The sequence below is a fragment of the Condylura cristata genome, unplaced genomic scaffold, assembly GCF_000260355.1.
Source record: "Condylura cristata isolate star-nosed mole 26May11 unplaced genomic scaffold, ConCri1.0 scaffold00029, whole genome shotgun sequence".
In the NCBI taxonomy this organism is placed as follows: domain Eukaryota; kingdom Metazoa; phylum Chordata; class Mammalia; order Eulipotyphla; family Talpidae; genus Condylura; species Condylura cristata.
In genome coordinates, this window is record NW_004567130.1 from 4063546 (window position 1) to 4081458 (window position 17913).

General features: G+C 57.5%; 1 protein-coding gene across 1 annotated transcript in view; it reads left to right on the forward strand.

Annotated features, from left to right (window-relative positions):
- Positions 1 to 17913, forward strand: part of ADGRD1 (adhesion G protein-coupled receptor D1) — a 48179-nt gene that overhangs the window by 11552 nt on the left and 18714 nt on the right. Inside the window, exons 7-14 of the mRNA XM_012731179.1 lie at positions 1709 to 1963; positions 4730 to 4791; positions 5268 to 5423; positions 7687 to 7746; positions 9996 to 10113; positions 10692 to 10805; positions 11040 to 11115; positions 12222 to 12363. Of these exons, the coding sequence (XP_012586633.1) occupies positions 1709 to 1963; positions 4730 to 4791; positions 5268 to 5423; positions 7687 to 7746; positions 9996 to 10113; positions 10692 to 10805; positions 11040 to 11115; positions 12222 to 12363 (983 nt within the window). The remainder of the gene's footprint in view (positions 1 to 1708; positions 1964 to 4729; positions 4792 to 5267; positions 5424 to 7686; positions 7747 to 9995; positions 10114 to 10691; positions 10806 to 11039; positions 11116 to 12221; positions 12364 to 17913) is intronic.

Sequence of the window (17913 nt, forward strand, 5' to 3'; positions counted from 1 at the left end):
AGCAACCACATGCAAAGAAGTTAGGCAGGCCCCAGGGAGCTGGAGGGTCAAAATGTGCCCCCCAAGCAAAACTGACCTGCAGGCCAAGCCTGTGGCCGCCACTATCTACAAAGCCAGAGGCAAGCACCAGAACGACAGAGAGCAGAGACCAGCAGCCTGGCCTTCCCACTCGTCCTCCCTCTCGAAGCTCCCCACCCAGGAGTCTGCTTCACAGATGCGGGGCACTGCAGTGTGGGGCTGGAGACGATGGGTTCCCGCGTGTCCCACCATGCCTGTGCGCTGCCAGTCCAGACTCCAGCCGCCCAGCCACCTGATTCAGGCTGTGGCGCTCAGCCCCTTCCTTCTCTGTGTCCTCTGCCTGGTGCACTCCCCGATTCGCCCAGCCGTGATAGTAGGGGAGCTGTTAGTCTCTTCTCTAGACTGAGGTCGCCATGATCTCTACATGGGATCTCTGTGTGGAGCTGAATTGTCAAGTAGATATGAGAGCTGAGTCTAGCTCGAGGTGGAGGGCTGGGGGAGGCTGCAAGCGGGTATCCAGCTGTTTCAGGGCCCTTTGTTGAAAACACAGCATTTCCCCATCCTGTTGCCTTCCCTCCTTTGACAGAGGTGCGTTGACTATGCTTGTTGACCTATTTCTGGCCTCGCTACCCCTTTCCATTCATGTGTTCATTCTTTCATCAGCCCCACACTCTCTTGATCGCCGTAGCTTTGTAGCAAGTCCTGAAACCGGCCAGAGTCGGTTCCCTGATTTTGTCTTCTCTACAATGCTATTGGGCTACTCTGGGGCCTCTCCCTTGCAATACAAACTTTAGGAACATCTTGTCCATATCCAGGACGTCCCCAGCTGGGGCTTTGATGGGGATCACATCGACTCTACCCATCAACGACTCTACCCATCAAGTCAGGAGAACTGACGTGGCGACAATTTGGAGCTTCTGACCCATGAGCACGGACAGCTGTCCCTTTATGTTGCTCTTGACTAATTTTTGTCAAAGCTTTGTAATTTTTTTTCACAGGGATCTTAGATAGTTATTGGAGTTATACCTGAGTTTTAATTTGGGGGGACATTAGGGTAAATTTTGTGCATTTTTAAGTACTAATGACACTTGCTTGGTGCAGTCAGATAAGAACGTGGCTGACACTCCTGAACTACTCTTGTCTTTCACCACGTTGCTGTGTCTGCCTGTTAGCTCCAGAGATCTTTAAAAATAGATGCTCGCAAGTTTTCTACATAAACAATTGTGTCATCTGAGAACAGAGGCTTATTTCTTTCTTGTAAATCTGTGTAGTGTCTCTCTCTTGGTCCTACAGCAATCTGGGATTTCTAACACCATGCTGAAAGGGAACGGTGAGAGGGACATTTTTGTCTTGTTTCTAACTGTGCTGGTTTTTACAACTGGGCTTGCGGTTGCTGCTTATATCCTGCTTGTTGCCACATATTCTAATTATCGCTTTTGCTTCTAGGCATTTTAATTTGGGACTCCTAATTTAAAACAGCAAAGTGTCTCTTTGAACTGCTTTTAGAATTTTGGGGTAGGAATCATTTATTCCCTCTGCTCCAGTGGCCTGAGGAAAGCCGGTTCTGTGTTCTGGCGTATTAGGACTTGGCCATGTTGGCATGACCCACTGCCTGGAGGGTGAGGGCAGGGCCAACTGGCAGGGCACCAGCTGGAGCCCCTCCCCACATGCCACCCTTTGCTCTTCCCAGGCCCCTACTGGACACACGTCCTGTTCACGTGGAAGCCCAAGGAGGGCCTGAAAGTCTACGTGAATGGGACCCTGAGCACCTCAGACCCGAGTGGCAGCGTGTCACGCGTCTATGGCGAGCCCAACGTCAGCCTTGTGATTGGGTCTGAGCAGGACCAGGCCAAGAGCTACGAGAACAGAGCTTTTGACGAGTTCATCATCTGGGAACGCGCCCTGACACCAGATGAGGTCTCCATGTACTTCACCGCTGCCGTTGGTCAGTGGAGGCGCCGTGGCCCCATGTCCCACCTGTCCCTACCCTCTGAGGGGCCATCAGCACCATGGGCCCTGGCAGGTCCCGGGGAACCCAGCCATGTTCCTGGGACACCCCTCAGAACGGCTGACAGAGATGGGCAATCCCTGTTGGTGTGGTGGGTTTGCGGTGTGCTTGTGGCTGTGGGAGTGTGGGGCAGCCCCAGGAAGGGGCAACTCTGGGAGGGACACTTGGCCTCAGGTGCTCATGAGCCAGATGCACCCCTGGAAGCCACCCTCTCTTCGCAGGGTGGGGCCTGTGACACAGGTGATGGTCCCCAGTTCCACTCGGCCTCTGTGGGTCTGGGGCTCGGGGGGGGTCTCCCTTTCATGACAACAGATTCTTACCTTGGCCACCTTGGTGCACACAACCCAGTGACTCTTATCGCACCCACATGCCCACAGCCTCACCTGTGCCCAGGCATTGCCTGCAAGCACGTCCTGTCTGTGGGTTTGCCTCCGCTGGCTGCCCCACGTAAGTGGGATCCCCTGACACGGACCCTTGAGATCAATCTCTTCCCGTCACCACTCTCTGCTGACACGTGAAGGCAGCTGCCCAGCCTGTGTGAGGGGTGAGGCTGCAGCCCCAGGGCCGAAGGTGCCTTTAGAACTGGTCCTCACTCTCCACCTGCAGTTCTGTTCTCATTCTGCTCATTTGTGGGCACCATTTCTTTGTTTTAACATAAAAAATTCTGCCAAGAAGACAGGTCTACATGAGCACGAGCTGCCCCACAGGGCCCCCAGACAGAAGTGGTGGGGACCCAGAGCTGGAGAAGGCCGCTGGCCCTGCCCTAGCTCAGGTTCTGGTGCCGAGGCCCTATGGTCACAATTTCCGCATCTCCAAGAGCCGCTGAGTAGGGTGGGTGTAGAAAGTGCTGGTGGCAGAGCTGGGTCCCAGGCCACCCCAGCCTTGTCCAGCACCAGAGAAGGAGGCCCCGAAGGACACCTGGTCTGACCTCAGCAGGCGCACTGTGCAGCCCCTGTGTCCTCCCAGGGTCATCTGTCCATCTCTCATCAAGAAACGGGAGCTTATTCCCGCCCATGGAGTGACAGAAAGACAAGTGTCATGTCCTTTGAAGGACATCAACCTATTGCATTTGTAGCCCCAGCCCAGAGGTTTGTCCCTCGGAGACCAGATGGCACCTGTGCCTGGGAACCCCGGGCTAAGCTGCCACCTACCGCTCGCTGGTTGTCGCTGGTAGTCAGTGCATGGCCTGGGCTCGGCGTCCGAACTGCCCGACAGCTTCCCCAGGAGGCTGGGGGCCAGCTCTCAGGTTTACAAGAACCAGGCATCCTGGGAGAATGGGTTCTGCACCCTGCTGAGCCGCCGGGGCTGTGCCCACATGACCCACATTTCGGGCCAGGATGCCGCACATGGAGGGAGCACAGGGGCTGTGGCCCAAGGTCCTGGCAGGCCTGGGGGGGCGCCTCACACCAGCACGTGGCCCAGGCAGCAGGGCCAGCTGTGGTGTTCAGACAACTGACTGAAATTTTCTGCCCTTGGGCCTCTGGGGCCCTCGGGCACATCCTGGGGCCTAGGCCAGTCTGTCTCCGTTGAAGAAGTTTGCACCAGACTGTGTGCAGGGCTGGGCACCAAGGGCTCTGCTCTGAACCAGCTGGCAGAGGCGCCTCTTCCAAGCCTGTTAACCAGGCAGAAGCGCAACCTTTCTAGTCCACCCAAAGGCAGCACTGGCCTCCTCTACCCAGCCACCCGCCTGCAGAAAGCACGAGGGTGAAGCAGCTGTGCCAGACATGTGACAACAGCACCGCTGCGAAGACTAGAGAGGCGGCACAGCCAGTTGCCATGAAGCAGGAGTCCCTGGAGCAGGCCCATGAGGACACCAGACCGCGTCTGTACCCCAGGCTCCGTGGCCATCGCCGGGGCTGCGCAGGTGGCTGGGCTGGCTTATTGTCCTTTGTTTTGGACACATTCGAGCTAAGTGGTGTCTCCGTCACTGTGACACTCGGGAATGACTGTCACTCTGGCTTGGAGAACAGAGTGTTGGGGCTCCAGGGGTGTCACCCCTTCCTCACACCAGACATCCAGCCCCACCCCAACCCAAGGACAGTGACACCTGCACTGACGAAGGGTGAGAAGAGGCCATTTCTCAGCTTACCCAAAGCTGCACGCAGGGGCCTACAGAAGAAACGAATGTCCTGATAGGTCTGCGTCACCAGGAAACACTGCGATGGGACGTGGTCGGCAGCCAGCGGAGGGAGCACGCTTCACGGCTCAGCCCTGGGCCAGGCGTGTCTTCGCTGCTGGTTATTAATCAATGGCATCTGAATAGAAATAACTTGACGTTTCAGGGTTCAAGGGCTCAGGATGGCTTCCCATCACTTCTCTGGGGCCCACTGGGAGGGAGAGCTCCCAGGCCCGCACATGCTGGTCTACTATGACCGGTCTGCCTCTCTACACAATCCTCAGCCCCGCTGAGGATTTTCAAATTGGCAAAATTTGGTATAAAATCATCTTTTGATGATGATTACCATGAAGAGTGTTCAAAAGCAATTTAGAATCTAAATGGAAATATAACTGGCCTGGGGAACCCACTCCATCTTCCCTCTAGCTGACTTAGTGACCCTTATCTCTCCGGCCACATCCCCACTTGAACGTTCTCCATTTATTTTGATGCATCTGAGCTGGTCAAAGCTGGGGTTAGACAGCTCTTCCTCAGGTGAGGGGTGAGCGTATTTTTGCCCCTATCTAAGCGTTCTCTGCTCGTTCCAGGGAAGCACGTCTTGTCTTCGACACCATCACGCTCCCTCGTGGCCCCCACAGCAGACACACCGGTGAGTGGACACCTCTGCCTGTCTCCCCACAGCCACCTCCTTGTTGGCTGGCCTGCCAGGCCCACAGAAATGCCACAGCCACTGGGCCTCCTTGGGGCATCTGGGAGACAGAGGTAGAGGAGCGCTGACTGCCACTGAGTCTGCATGTTGAATGCTGGCAGGGCCGCTCAGCCACTGTGCCCGGCCCCCGATGCTCGGGCTGAAGGCTCTTCCGAGGATGAATGTGCACCCCTGAGCAAGGTGGGAGTCACGCCCCAGGCCAGCTGCTCCCCTGTATCTCAGCCTGGCGCTGGTTCCTTGCACAGAGTCCTATGTCCCGAGGTGACTGTGTGGGTAAAGTCACATGGCGAGTGGCGGCCGGCGTGCAGGCAGAGCTGGCTGCTGGCTGGGGGTTGTGGCCGAGCCCAGAGGACAAGCTGCCCCTCTGGCCACCTGGCTTCCTTCTCGGCAGCGCTCATGTGGCTCATTTCTCCTAGACGTCCACCAACGCCTACCACCCTGTCATAACCAACCTAACAGAGGAGAGGAAATGCTTCCAGAGTCCCGGAGTTGTACTCAGTTACCTGCAAAACGTGTCTCTCAGCCTCCCCAACAAGTCACTGTCGGAGGAGACAGCAGCAAACCTCACTGAGGTGACACCCTTGACGCTGTGCCGTGACGGGTGGGGCGGGGGTCTCGGCGACCAGCTGGCCCTGGGCCTTTGAAGTCAGAAGAACCAAGGACTTGTACATGAAAGTCCGGGTTCCAGGCTCTCCCTGGACAACCTGAAGAACAGCCCTAGTGGGGGCACCGGTCAATAGGACAGGTGTGGGGTGTGTGAGGACAAGAGTATGTGGGGGTGGAGCCCTGGGTGCTCTTAGCCGAGGGGCTGCCTCAGTGGGCCCTGGATCAGTGCAGGGACAGGTGAGAGATACTTTCTTTTTAAGCAAGGGGACTTCTGTTTCCTCACAGTTTCCGTCTCCCCTCGGGATTCCAGTGCACTGGGGGCCAGAGAAGGTGATGGCGAGCAGGGCCACAATAGGGGGCAGTGGAAACTACAGCCAGCTCTGCATGGACCAGCAGCCAGCTGCTCATAGCCACCGGATCTTAGCCTTGAGGGTTACTTCAGAATTTAAAAAGTGGGAAGATGGAGACTTATTGATTTCATTAAGTGGAAATTCAAAGTGTTTAAATAAATTTGAAAGCGGGCAACTAACTTTGATTTTAAAAACAATGAAGAGTTGACCCAATAATAGCTACTGTGGAGCAGATCCAGCCTGTGGCTCTGCTTGAGGCCTCTGCTGGGGCGGTGTCAGGGCACCTGACCTGCAGATTTGCCCAGAACCCCACGGAGCTCTGATGAGGAACAGAAGTCCTTGGTGATGCCCAGGCCCCTCAGCTCAGGCAGTTGCATGGGAGGACTGCAGGGCCTTCTGGTGCTGACCAGGGCTCTTCACAGCACCTGGCACTTGCCCGCATGGGCTGTGGGCTGTGGTGTGAGCGATTTCCAAGACTCAGTACGAAAACAGAATATAAATTATCAAACTGAACATCTTTGTTCTGATTATTTGTGGAAGTGATTATGTTTTAGATCTATCAACCTAAGTACAATGTTTGCAAAATTAATTTCACCGACTTGCTTTTGTATATAAAAAAATTACAGCTACTCAGAAACATAAATGAACAAATGTGACTCCTATTTCTGTTCAGTGGACTCACTCCCAGCTCACACACCCCGCCTTCCCCCCCACCCCCCTGGCCCGTTGATCCAACTTCAGCGGCACCGCCCATCCGGGTACTGCCTTCAGCAGGGGTTGAGTGTTTGGGACAGAGCTGTGTGGTGTGGGAGGCTTAAGCGCCTCACTGGGTGAGCCTTTTGAAGAGGGCTGACCTCTGTTCTGGGCCCTAAGCCCACCTGCCACACCCTTGCCCGCAAGTCCCAGGCCTCGGGCTGTTTTGTTCATCCTTAATTTTTTTTTAAGATTTATTTATTTATTCATACATAACTGGGGTACAGGCCAGAGGTGCAGGGGCGGTGAGAGGCTTCACCAGAGACAGAGTGGGGAACACAACAGGCTAACTGACAAGTACACTGCTGAGGGGAGCAGTGGCTAGGTCAGGAGAGGTCTGCCGCGCCATGTGGATCTCCTCCGAGGCTGGGAATTGAACTCATGCTGCAGTGACTTTAGCTTCTTAGTGCTGTGCTTTAACCTGCTGCGCCACCAGGGAGGGCCCTCATCCTTAATTTTTAAGGCTTTGTGCTTTAGGGTCTTTATCTGTATTTGTCAAAGATAGATAAGAAAGTGAGGAGCTTTGAGGGTATGTTCTCTAAATATTTAGCTCCTGGAAGTGTGAGGAAGAATGTAGTTTTTCTAGCAATGGCGTTGGGTGGTAAGAGGAGTTTTAGATGAAACTTTAAGTTTAAATCTGGTGTCTGTGGCAGGAGACAGTTAAAAGTGATAAAATTATAGATAAATACAATAGGTAAATGTAAGGCAATAGGGAGTGTTGAGGACTGTTCTCAGGGGGCAGCTGGACCCGTAATAACCTTTGCTTTATAAAGAGGTAATTTCTAATTAGCACAAATGGTTTAAGGTCTGCTTGGCATTGTTCAGTAGCCAGAATTTGCTCATCTGTTCATCCACTTCACAGGCATTTACAGAGGCCGACTACTTCTTCTAGGCCCTGTCTTCAGGCTTCTGCCCTAATGGAGCAGTGTTCCTGCTGACATCTAAGTGCTTGTCGCTGACTTTAAAGGGTTGTCACATGGAGCAAGTGGGCCTTGGGAAAGGGCTTGGCGAAGTGTAGCCTGGCATGTTAACGTGAGCTGTTTCAGCCACTGCCTGCAGTGCCCCGCGGCTGACAGCGAGGGTTTTGCAGAACGTGCGCTGAGTGGTGCCACTTGTCTCCCTCTAGACCTTCCTGAGAGCCATGGGCGAGGTGCTCCTGCTGCCCAGCTGGTCTGCTGTGTCAGAGGTAAGGAGGGAGGGCACTGGTCTCCCCACCCATGTGGCTGGAGGAACTTGGGGCCCTCCTCGAGGGGCACATGTACAGCGCAGTCGTGTCTGCAGGAGAAACGCCGAGTTTCTGAAACCTGGGCTGATACACAAGTCTCTCCTTATCTCTTTCAAATAATTTTGAAGGGGTCTAGGATAATTTCCTTTCTTTTTAAAAGTATATGGATTTTCCTTGTTTAAAGGTGACCTAAGTGAGTATGCCGCAAAGTTAGAAAATGCAAAGCAAAAATATGTAACCGCAAAGTCACCCAGACTCTTACTGCTGAGGGTGCGGACACTGGCCCGGGGTTCCCGCTACAGCCTGGGTCCCGTCACCTCCACGTCGGTGGGGCCAGCAAGTCAGCTATCTGTGGGGCCAGCAAGTCAGCTATCTGCCTGACTCTGACGCACAGTCAAGGCCAGCTCTAGGGCTGTGGGTGTCCTGCAGAGCGAGGGGTTGGCTACTTCTTGTGGTCAGAGGAGCCCCTTCTCCACCCAGTGCCTGGGTCCAGCTCCGCTCACGCCCTGGGCTGCCATCTGGACACCCGATGTCTGAGGCTGCCTGGCAGGACCCTCTTACTGCCTGTCCTGGAAAGGCCACAGATGCCTGTCCCACTGCACACTGTTCCACTGAGCCTGATGATGTGGGGACACGTTGCACATTGCCCCCCTCCTACTGAGATTACACTGGGGCTTACCCTGGTGAAGTTTTCATTTGAACAGCTGCCAAAGGAGCAAGATTGGGCTTAATACTAGCAAAAAGTGAAAAAGGACGGTGGGCTGAGCAGCGGCATTGCCCGGAACCGCGTTCCTTTTTAAAACACAGAACTGCCGGTTTCTGGGAGCCTGGGGTACCAGCAGGCCCTGACAGCACTGGAGGGCCACAGCAGACACCCGACAGGCAGGATGCCTGCTCCATTCCAAATGGACTCCTTTGAATCCCTGCCCCAAATCGGAAGAACCGCGAGACTCTTCAGCGTCAGCTGGCCTAGTGCGCATTAAAGAGTCAGGAACTGGCCATGAGTGGACAGGCCAACCAGCTTCTTGGCACCCAGCTGCCCTTGGCACCGAAGGCAGGGTGCAGGCGGCAGGAAAATCCTAACATGGGCGTCGAGTTATTTCCAGCTTTAGGGTCTCAGTGTGCAGTTGTGTGCGTGATGTGTGTGTGTGCACGGCACACAAGTACATGTGTTCAGGTGCGCGTGTGTGCAATGTGTGTGCACATGGGTGCAGTGTGTGTGTGCTGTGTGTGTGGCACACACATACATGAGTTCAAGTGTGCGTGTGCTCAATGTGTGTGCACACGACTGCAGCGTGTGCGCTGTATGTGCACGTGTGCGGCACACACATACATGTGTTCAGGTGCACGTGTGCTCAATGTGTGCTGACACGGTGCAGTGTGTGCACATAGTGCACATGTGTGCATGTGCTGTGTGTGCGCGCACACATGTGTGCTGTGTGGTGTGTGCATGTGAGCGCAGTACATGCGTCCATGTGCGCCTATGCAGTGTGTGCAGTGTGTGTATGCACGCACAATATGTGTGTGACTTCCTGGTGAGAACACCAAGGACCCCTGCAGCAGACGCTTTTCTAGAAAGGCTGGAAGTGGAGGAATATGAGGTGGGCAAACAGCCTGAACTGGGGACGCAGATCTGACAACGAGGGAGGGCGACCCAGAGTGAACACGTGTGGCACTGCCTGCAGACTTGGTAGGCAGGGTGCGACAGAGCCTGTCCACCTTGAGGCCTAGGAGCAAGACAGACCCGGGAGGGGAAGGAACCCAAGTGAGCCTGCCGGACAAGGGGTTGGTGGTGGTCCTTCCAAAGCTTCCTCCCTTCAGGGGACTGACTGGTGTCCACATTCTGGGGGGCCAGGGTGGCCAGACCCCAGTGGGCAGGCGGGGGCTGGGAAGGGCCTCTGTTCGGGGTCAGATGGAGCCAGGACTGAGTCTCTGAGCCCCTCTGAGCCCATCACTCAGCTCTAGGCCTCAGAGCCATGCCGGGAACAGCTCAGCCTCAGAGGGTGCTATGCCCAGTGGGGCTAGGAGCTTAGTGATCAGCTCATGTCCGGAAGTGGGTGGTGTGACTCCCGAGCCTTCTTGTGGTATCCTGTGGGTAATGCTGGCCCGTGGTGCCTTCTGGCAAGCTGATATGAGAAGACTTTTGTGCATCTGGCTACTGTCCATCCATCTGTCTGTGATCACACTCCCCCATGTCTTGCTGTTCTCAGGACAACTCTGTGGTGCTGGGCTTGATCGACACCGTGGACACTGTCATGGGTCACATCTCATCCAACCTGCACCCCAGCGAGGCCCCGGTCACCATTGCGGGGTCCTCCTCCATGGCAGGTAGCTGGGCTGGGGCAGGTCTGTGCTTCTTAGGGCACTTGATTCATATCCACAGAACTCAGAGACCTCTGCTCCCCCCAAATGCTGCTCATATGGTCACCTCAGTCTGGCAACACCGGGCTGAGGGTGCCATGCCCCCAGGACCCTGGCAGCCGGGCCAGTGCCTGTGGTCAACTGACCCCAGAACACAGCAGCCCCCAGAGAGCTGTGGAGCCTCAGGGGCAAGCCCAGGCCTTGGACCCAGCTGGCAGGGGCTGGTCTGGTGGGTCCTGTGCAGCCCCTATCTGGACACGATGTCCAGAGTGGCAGCTCCTGGCCCCCAGTCAGTGACAGTTTTTCTGCAGGATAGCTGCCTCCCGGTCGCCGGCCATGGGGAACATATTTTCAGCTCTCTGGGGCCAGGGGTCCCCAGGTCTGGGCAGCCACCCGTAGCTTGTGGTATCCTCCGTGCTTGCGGTTAGGGGCAGCCCGACTGAGTTGGCCACCAACACTTCTGCGCTGTCAGAGACAGGCAGGTGTCTAGGTGGCCATGCCTCTGAGCAGACCCCTAACTTGCCTTCCTCATGGTTTACTCGCAGACTTCTCTGTGACCCAACTCCGGCCCGAGACCTTGAATTCCTCCCACTACCGCTTTCCAGCCCATGGGCAGAGCTACATCGAGATTCCCCACCAGGCCTTCCACCACAGCCAAGGTGAGCGCAGTGCCTGGGCCATGTGGGGCGCCCTGCCCCGGTGCCCATGGGATGGCCCCAGTGCCGATGGAGTGGCCCTGGCATCCTCGTGGCACAGGGCTGACTCCACATTAGTGGAGTGAAAGTGGCCGTGGCTGTGGCTGTGGCCCTGAACCCAGCACAGCAGCCGAGGGCGAGCTTCAACCAGCGCGGTCACCTGGAAGGTAGACAGGGAGCCCTCTACTCTCTCCCCAGCCTGGACGACCATCGTGGGCCTCCTCTACCACACACTGCACCATTACCTGAGCAACATCCAACCAGCCAGCACCAAGTGAGTCTCCTGGAGCCAGGCACAGGCAGGGGCACAGCTGGTGAGGACCCTGCCTGCCTCCCTGCCACACAGCTGTGTACACCATGGGGCTAGAGGCTCAGGCACCCACACCCGTCCCCTGCCCTTTGAAGGATACAAAGGGCCTCCTGTCCTGGGGGCTCTGTCAGCCTGTGTTACCCAACAGTGGGCAGCCAGGGGCCCATGTCAGCCCACCTGTAACTAATGTGCTGAGACACAGACTGGGGAGCTCACGCCAAGCCTCAGCGTCCATGCGGTAGGATGGGAAGACAGCGCCCACCCGCCTCCGACTCTGTTGACCACGTTGGCTTTAGCAGACTAGGGTACTCAGGGCTGAGAAGGGCAGGAGAGGTCGGCTCAGGCAGAGCTAGATCCAGGAGTCGGAGGGCACCCCATAGTTCTGGCCCCTGTCTCTGCCTCTGCCTCTGCCTCATTTCTTGGCAGGCCTCCAGAGTAAGGTAGACTCTGACAGCTTCTGGCCACCTGGCTGGGGTCCAGGGAGGAGTCTGTTTCCTGAAAGCTCCCAATGATGTGCAGGGGGCAGCAGTGGGCCCGTTTGAGTCCCTGATCCCAACCATGGTGAGCAGAGGACCCTGCCTCCGTGTGGGCCATGTGACTGCTCATATGACTCCCCCAATTTGCGGTTGGGACAGCTCACTTGGGCCATGGAAAAGGGCTGGTTCCCCCTGGGGGGATCAGAGGAGGGATATACCCTTCCCTTTTGGGGAGTCTCAGGGAGGGACAGGGCTGGGGCAGAAAGCACCAAAGTGCGAGCCGAAGGGACGTGTCCTGTAGTCAGCGTATAGGAGGCAAAACCCTTCTGATGCCCTCAGGAAGGGGCTCTACAGGGGGTGGGAAGCACACCTAGCCACACATGGCACCTTGCCCAGAGTCGGGGCTCGGGAGAGGGCCAGGGGAGACCGACATCTCAGAGTGACCCTCAGGCTTCTCCATCGGAAGCTGATCAGGGCTCTGCCGTCCTGCCCTGGCATGGCCAGAGGGGTGGGCGTTGGGGGGCCAGCCGCTTCCGCTGCCTGGCTGTGCCGCCCGCCCGCTTCTGTTCTGTGACAGTTTCGGTTCTTTCCGAGGATCGCGGAAGCCGCGAGGTACCCGGACTGCCTGCTGTCTGCTGCCAGCCCCCTGATCTCCCTGGAGGTGTCTCCGCCACCCATGCTTTCCCAGAACCTGTCAGGCTCACCCCTCGTCACCGTCCACCTCAGGCACAGGCTGGTGAGTGCGAGTGTCTGTGGTGACTTCGCCTTGGGAAACGTACTTGTCCGCGGCTGGGTGGGCACAGCGTCAGGCCCACCTGTGGGCCATCCCGGATGGTGGTGGGCGTCTGGGAGCGGCCTGTGTTAGTGATGTGCGGACATGGGCAGACCCTGGCTGAGGAGCTGCAGTGCGCAGGCCGGGCGGAGTTGGCGGTGCCAGCCTCTGTCTCCAGACCCAAAGGGCACGGCGCCAGCTCCGTCCTGGGGAGCGTGTGCTGGTGCTGCAGGGCCAGGCCCTCGCTTCTGGCTCTGACAACGCCGACTGTCCTGCTCCTCTGGTCTCCGCCTTCATCTGGTCAGGGTGAGGACACACGTCCTCTGCTGTCAGCCATGTGCAGGCCTTGTGTGAGGGCTGCACCGGCCTCCGGCCTGTTGTCTCAGGCACCACGCTGTGTGAGGTGGGCCTGTCCATCTTCACTCGCGTCAGCCCCCCCAGTGTCAGGCCAGTGCCCAGAGTTTGCCAGTGAGAGCGCCCCCACCCTGGCACTGACAGGAGACCAGGAGAGGCCCTGGGGTTGGGGTGGGGGCTGCTGGAGCCTGTGCACTGGGCCTGGGGCTGTGTGGCAGTGCCCACCCCCGCCCCCCACAGGCAGGGAGCCCAGGGCCCCCTCCCGCAGCGAAGAAGCCCGGGGCCCTACTCTGCCTCCTTGTCCTCTGTGGAGGAGGGAAGGTGCCAGTTTGGAAACCAAAGAAAAAGAAAGAGTGGATTAAAATACAATCCCTGTTTTAATGGTTGGTTACTGGAGTTATTTTTAAAAAAAGAAAGTTTTGAGTAAAGAGTCTCGTCTTGAAGACAGGCAGAGAGGGATTTTTATCATACCAAAAGCAGCTGGTAATTGAAGCTTGTCTTAGTCGGGCGTTCTCCAGGGTTTTGGGGTTTTTCTTTTGAAGGTTGATTTTACATTTCTGAGGACGTTTTTTGGAGGTGTGCTTCTTTGAGTTAAAATGATGGGAACCGTCTCATGTGGAGGCTCTCACCAAAGAGCGGGGGAGGGGGGTGGAGGGGCTGTCACAGAGACACGCCCATCATGGCAGGGGGCAGCCTAGCGCAGAGGCCGCAGCATCTTATTCCAGTCAGTGGGGGTCAAGGGCTTGAGGCCCCGGCATGGTTCCCGGGCCGGCCAGAGAGGCGCAGGCCTGGTGTCTGTGGGAAGTGGTACCCCGGCCAATCCGGAGGCCCGTGGGAGCACTGAGTCAACCTAGAGCAGGAGTGAGCACAGTCCCCTCCCCTTATCCCAGGAAGAGCCCTCCTGGAGGCTGTGGCCACTGTTGGGGACACACATGTCCCCATCTGCCGGACTGGTGAGCTAATCACCCATCAGGCAGCAGGGGCAATGTCCAGTTCTGACCCAGACTTGGAGTGGGGCTGGGAGAAGCAGAGGGCTGGTTTAGGTGGGTCCGTGCCCACCTCAGGCCTGTCCTGGGTGCTCCAGAGGACTCGACTCAACTGGGGCTTCCCTTCCTCACTGAAGCACCGCTCCTGATGTCCTGGACTCCAGGAGTCACCCACGGTGGTCAACACAGGCCTTCTCAGGTGTGGCCACACCACAGACTGCATCCACTTGTTCTGGAGGGACCAGCTTGTTTCGCTCTGTTGTGTTGCTGTGAGCCATCTCCTCAGACCCACACCCCCTGAACCCAGGGCACACACCCTGGTCACAAGCGGCTTGCGGCTCTGTGTGCCGGGCAGGGCGGGCTCCATGCGTGCTCTGCCCGGGTCAGTTGTGGTGGACTCCTAAGGGCAGCGGGCGTATTCTCCCGGGAGCAGCCCTCTCTGCCTTCCCCATGCTCCCCTCCGCCCCTCCCTGCTTTGGCTTGTACCCCCTATGGTCAGTGAGGATCCCCCCACCCCATGGCCCGCCACACAGCTCTGCACGGAGGGCTGCTCGGAACCTGGCACACGTCTGACTATGAACGGCCCGTTGGCAGCGTCACCTGGGCTTGTCCTCTGCATGGACACTTCCATCTGTCCATCTGTTATCCTCTGTGTCCCCCACCAGATGGGAAGTTCAGAGGGAGGCCCAGGGAGACTGAGAGTTGTTTGTGACGTGGCCTCAGGGCGCAGAGCAGACTTGAGAGGGTCCCAAGTGCTAGTGAGATGTGGGGTGGGGAAGGGGGAAGGGTGCTGAGGTGTGGTGGGAAACAGGTTCTGGGACAGGCCAAGGCCAAGCTGCTGATGGGCTTGTGGTGCCCCGAGGGGCTGCTGTCTGTGTCCCTCCAGGTTTGTATATTTTTTCGTTTTGAGGTATTTGGGGGCATTGGCTACTTAAGGCTGAGCAGGGGTGTAGGCTGGGACTTCTGGAATGAAGTTGTTTGGTGTTTCCTTGTAAATACTATGGGTGCTGGATTGGACAAACAAACCTTTAAGAGATTGTATAATTTAGAGATAGGGTTGTACAGTATCATCTTGCATAAAGTCTGAGTTTTGAGGCCGGGTCTGTCTAGCTGAAGGGCTGCTCTCCAGCTTCTGTGGCACGGACAGTCTTGCCTGGCTGGTCCAGGCCAGGACACCAGAAGTGAAGACAAGTGGTGACAGGTAGGGACGCACTTCAGTGGCTGCAGTTCCGACTCCTGTCTGCTATGACTTTTATTCTGACTGTTAAGACTTCTGCAAACAAGACTTTTAAGCCCCCTTGCCGTTTCAGTGGCCAGACACACAGCCAGAAGGGGTCTCCAGCGGGAGCTGAGGTGAGGGTGCAGGAGGACCCAACGTCCACTCTGCTCCCAGCAATCTCTCCAGCCTCCTACCTCTCCTCTCTGCTTTCTGGCTCTCAGAAAGGGTCTTCTGGTCAGACAGAGGCACACACCCTTTCTAAGCTCAGGCTGACACATCTCTCAGTTTTTTTTAAAGAGAAGCAAGAATATATACTTTTTTAAAGATTTATTTATTTATGCATACAGAACTGGGGTACAGGCCAGAGTTGCAGGGGTGGTGAGAGGATTCACCCGAGACAGTGTAGGGAGCAGAACAGGCCGGCTGATGAAACACACTGCTGAGGGGAGCAGCAGGCAGGTCAGGAGAGGTCTGCCATGCCATGTGGGTCACCTCTGGGGTGGGGATCGAACTCATGCTGAAGTGACTTTAGCTTCTCAGTGCTGTGCTTCAACCCACTGTGCCACCAGGGAGGACCCCCAACCTTGAAGTCAGGAGAAAACTGACATTATTGGGGCACCTCCAGCTGAATGACAGGTGGGGTGAGGCACATATGTGTCCCAAGCTGCTGGTTCTCCCGGAGAAGCTGATGGATGTGATGTGCACTCCTGGTTTTTTAATATTTGCAACAGTCATCCAGGAAAACTGCAGGTGCAGGCTGACCCTGTAAAAGAGGGGACACATCTCAGGGAGCATAGCTTCCAGCTTGAGGGTTTGGGCTTGGCCTCACACGCGTGTTAGGAGTGTGAGGGGTGCTGGCTTTTAGAGGACTCAGGACAGATTTAAAGGGAAGCATGGGGCAGGAGATGCTGGGGGCTGGCAGGCTCTGGCCCCCACAAGGGGCCTCCAAGTGGAGCTGGGCTGGGGCAGAGACCTCTGGGGCCCCAGGGACCTCTGCCGCCTGGACATGGAGGGGGGCTCCCGGCATGACATCTGGCCTCACCCCTTGCGGACTGGTGCTCCTGGTAGGAGAGGCTGGGAGACTGGGCAGAGCCAGGAGGGTGCTCCCCGGGAGCCCCGTGCCAGCAGGTCTTCCCAGTGGGCAGCATCTGCTGTGTTCTGTCCAAGCAGGAAGTGGGCAGCCAGCTAGCGTGAGGGTTCCCACAGAGACAGGTCTCCGTGTGGCTGCACCGTCCCCTGGAGGGACTGCGGGAAGCCAGCGGGCGCCACGCTGCGCCAGCAAGGAAGGAGCCTTGCTGCTGGCGGGGCTGGGACGAGGCCACCCGGAGCTGCTGGTGGGAGGCCGCTTCCGAGCCTCTCACCAGCCTGTCACTCACGGCCTCTCACAAGTGTGTTCCCGCTGAAATCCAGACCCACCAGAAGCCCGATCTGGAGCCCTGTACCATGTCGGAAGGCGCCTGGGACCCCGCGGCCCAAGGAGGTGCTCCTGCTCCACCGAGCACGGCTGGGCCCGGGTCTGCGGATGGGGTTTCACAGAGACGTGGGGTTTCCGTTGTTTCTCCCTCAGAACATGGGGGAGGGGCCTGAGTCCTCCATGTTGGTCTTGCCAGGCCCAGCACAACTCTGGCTTCTCCTGTGCCAGGGCCCCAGCTCTGAGCAGGCCATCACCCCCGACCCATCACCACAGGAGCCTCTAGTTCCCCATGGCACCCACAGCCATCCTGAAACCTGAGCCTCGCTGTGCTCAGAGCCGCCTGCCCACACAGCAGTCAAATCCTGCACTCCAACCTCAGTGTCTTCATTTCTAGTCCCTCCCAGAACCCTGCGTTTCAGCTGCAGCTACCCCACATGCCAGGAGAGACCCTCACCCCTGGCCTTCCCTGCAGGGGAAGGGGTGACCCTCCAGAGTGACCCCTCGTGGCATACTTGGCCTGGCCTTCTGAGGGTCACTAGGCACAGCTGCCGGCTGCTGTAGAAGGGGGCTGAGGACCTGGTCTTGGGGGGAGCAGGGACTGGTGAGGGATGCTTCTCCGGGTTTTGGGGAAGCCCCAGGGCTGAATACCCAGCAGCCCATATCCAGGCCCTTTAGTAGAAAGATGTGTGTGCGGCAGGGGTGGGGGGCTCGTACCCCGGAGACAGTGCCAAGAGAGCATGTCTGTATGGGAGGCTGAGGGCGGGCAGTGAGGTGAGCGAGGGCAGTGAAGGCATGTGAAGGGCAGGCTGGACCTGCAGCTGCAGTTCCCACGTGGTGGATATGTCCCTGGGGAGATGGGCTTCCAGCTGCTGTTCTGTGAAGAGGCCGCGGCTCCCCACCCTACCGGAAGGCAGTGACCGCCATGACCCGCAGCTCGTGGGCTGGGAGGAGGCCTCAGAGAGCAGCACTTGCTGGCCACAGGCCTGGACCACCCTCGTGGGAGTTGGGATGTGGAACCTGCTGTTTGAGATCAGGGCTGGGTGGGGGCTGTGTGAAGGACAGGGCTTTGGGTGCAGCTCAGGCCTCAGGGGCTCTGTTGCATGGATGTGGGTCCCGGGAGCCCTACTGCATGGCTGATGAGCAGCACGGAGATCTCAGAGAGGGGCCCAGCATCCAGGCCCAACCAGAGCTGAGAGCGGTGGCCAGGGGCTGGGTCTACATTGCAGGTATCATACCCTAGGATAGGCGGTGTGGGGGTCAGAGAAAGGGTGGTGGGTGCCGAGTCCTCTGGGGCAGGAGCCTGCTCCCTTCTCAGGCCTGCCTGGCTCCCTTGTGCAGGATAGGGCCAGCCACAGTTCAGCCAGTGGGGCCCAGGTCACAGGGTTTCACCTGTGAGGTGAGGAAAGGCCAGCCCCCGCTTTGTAGATGAGGAGCAGCTTTCTTCACCTGACCTGGTGGGCAGTGCAGTGGCCACAGGGCTGTCCTCACCGTACTGGGTACTGGGGGCCACTACAGGTGCTTTGTAGGTGTTTTTTTTTTTT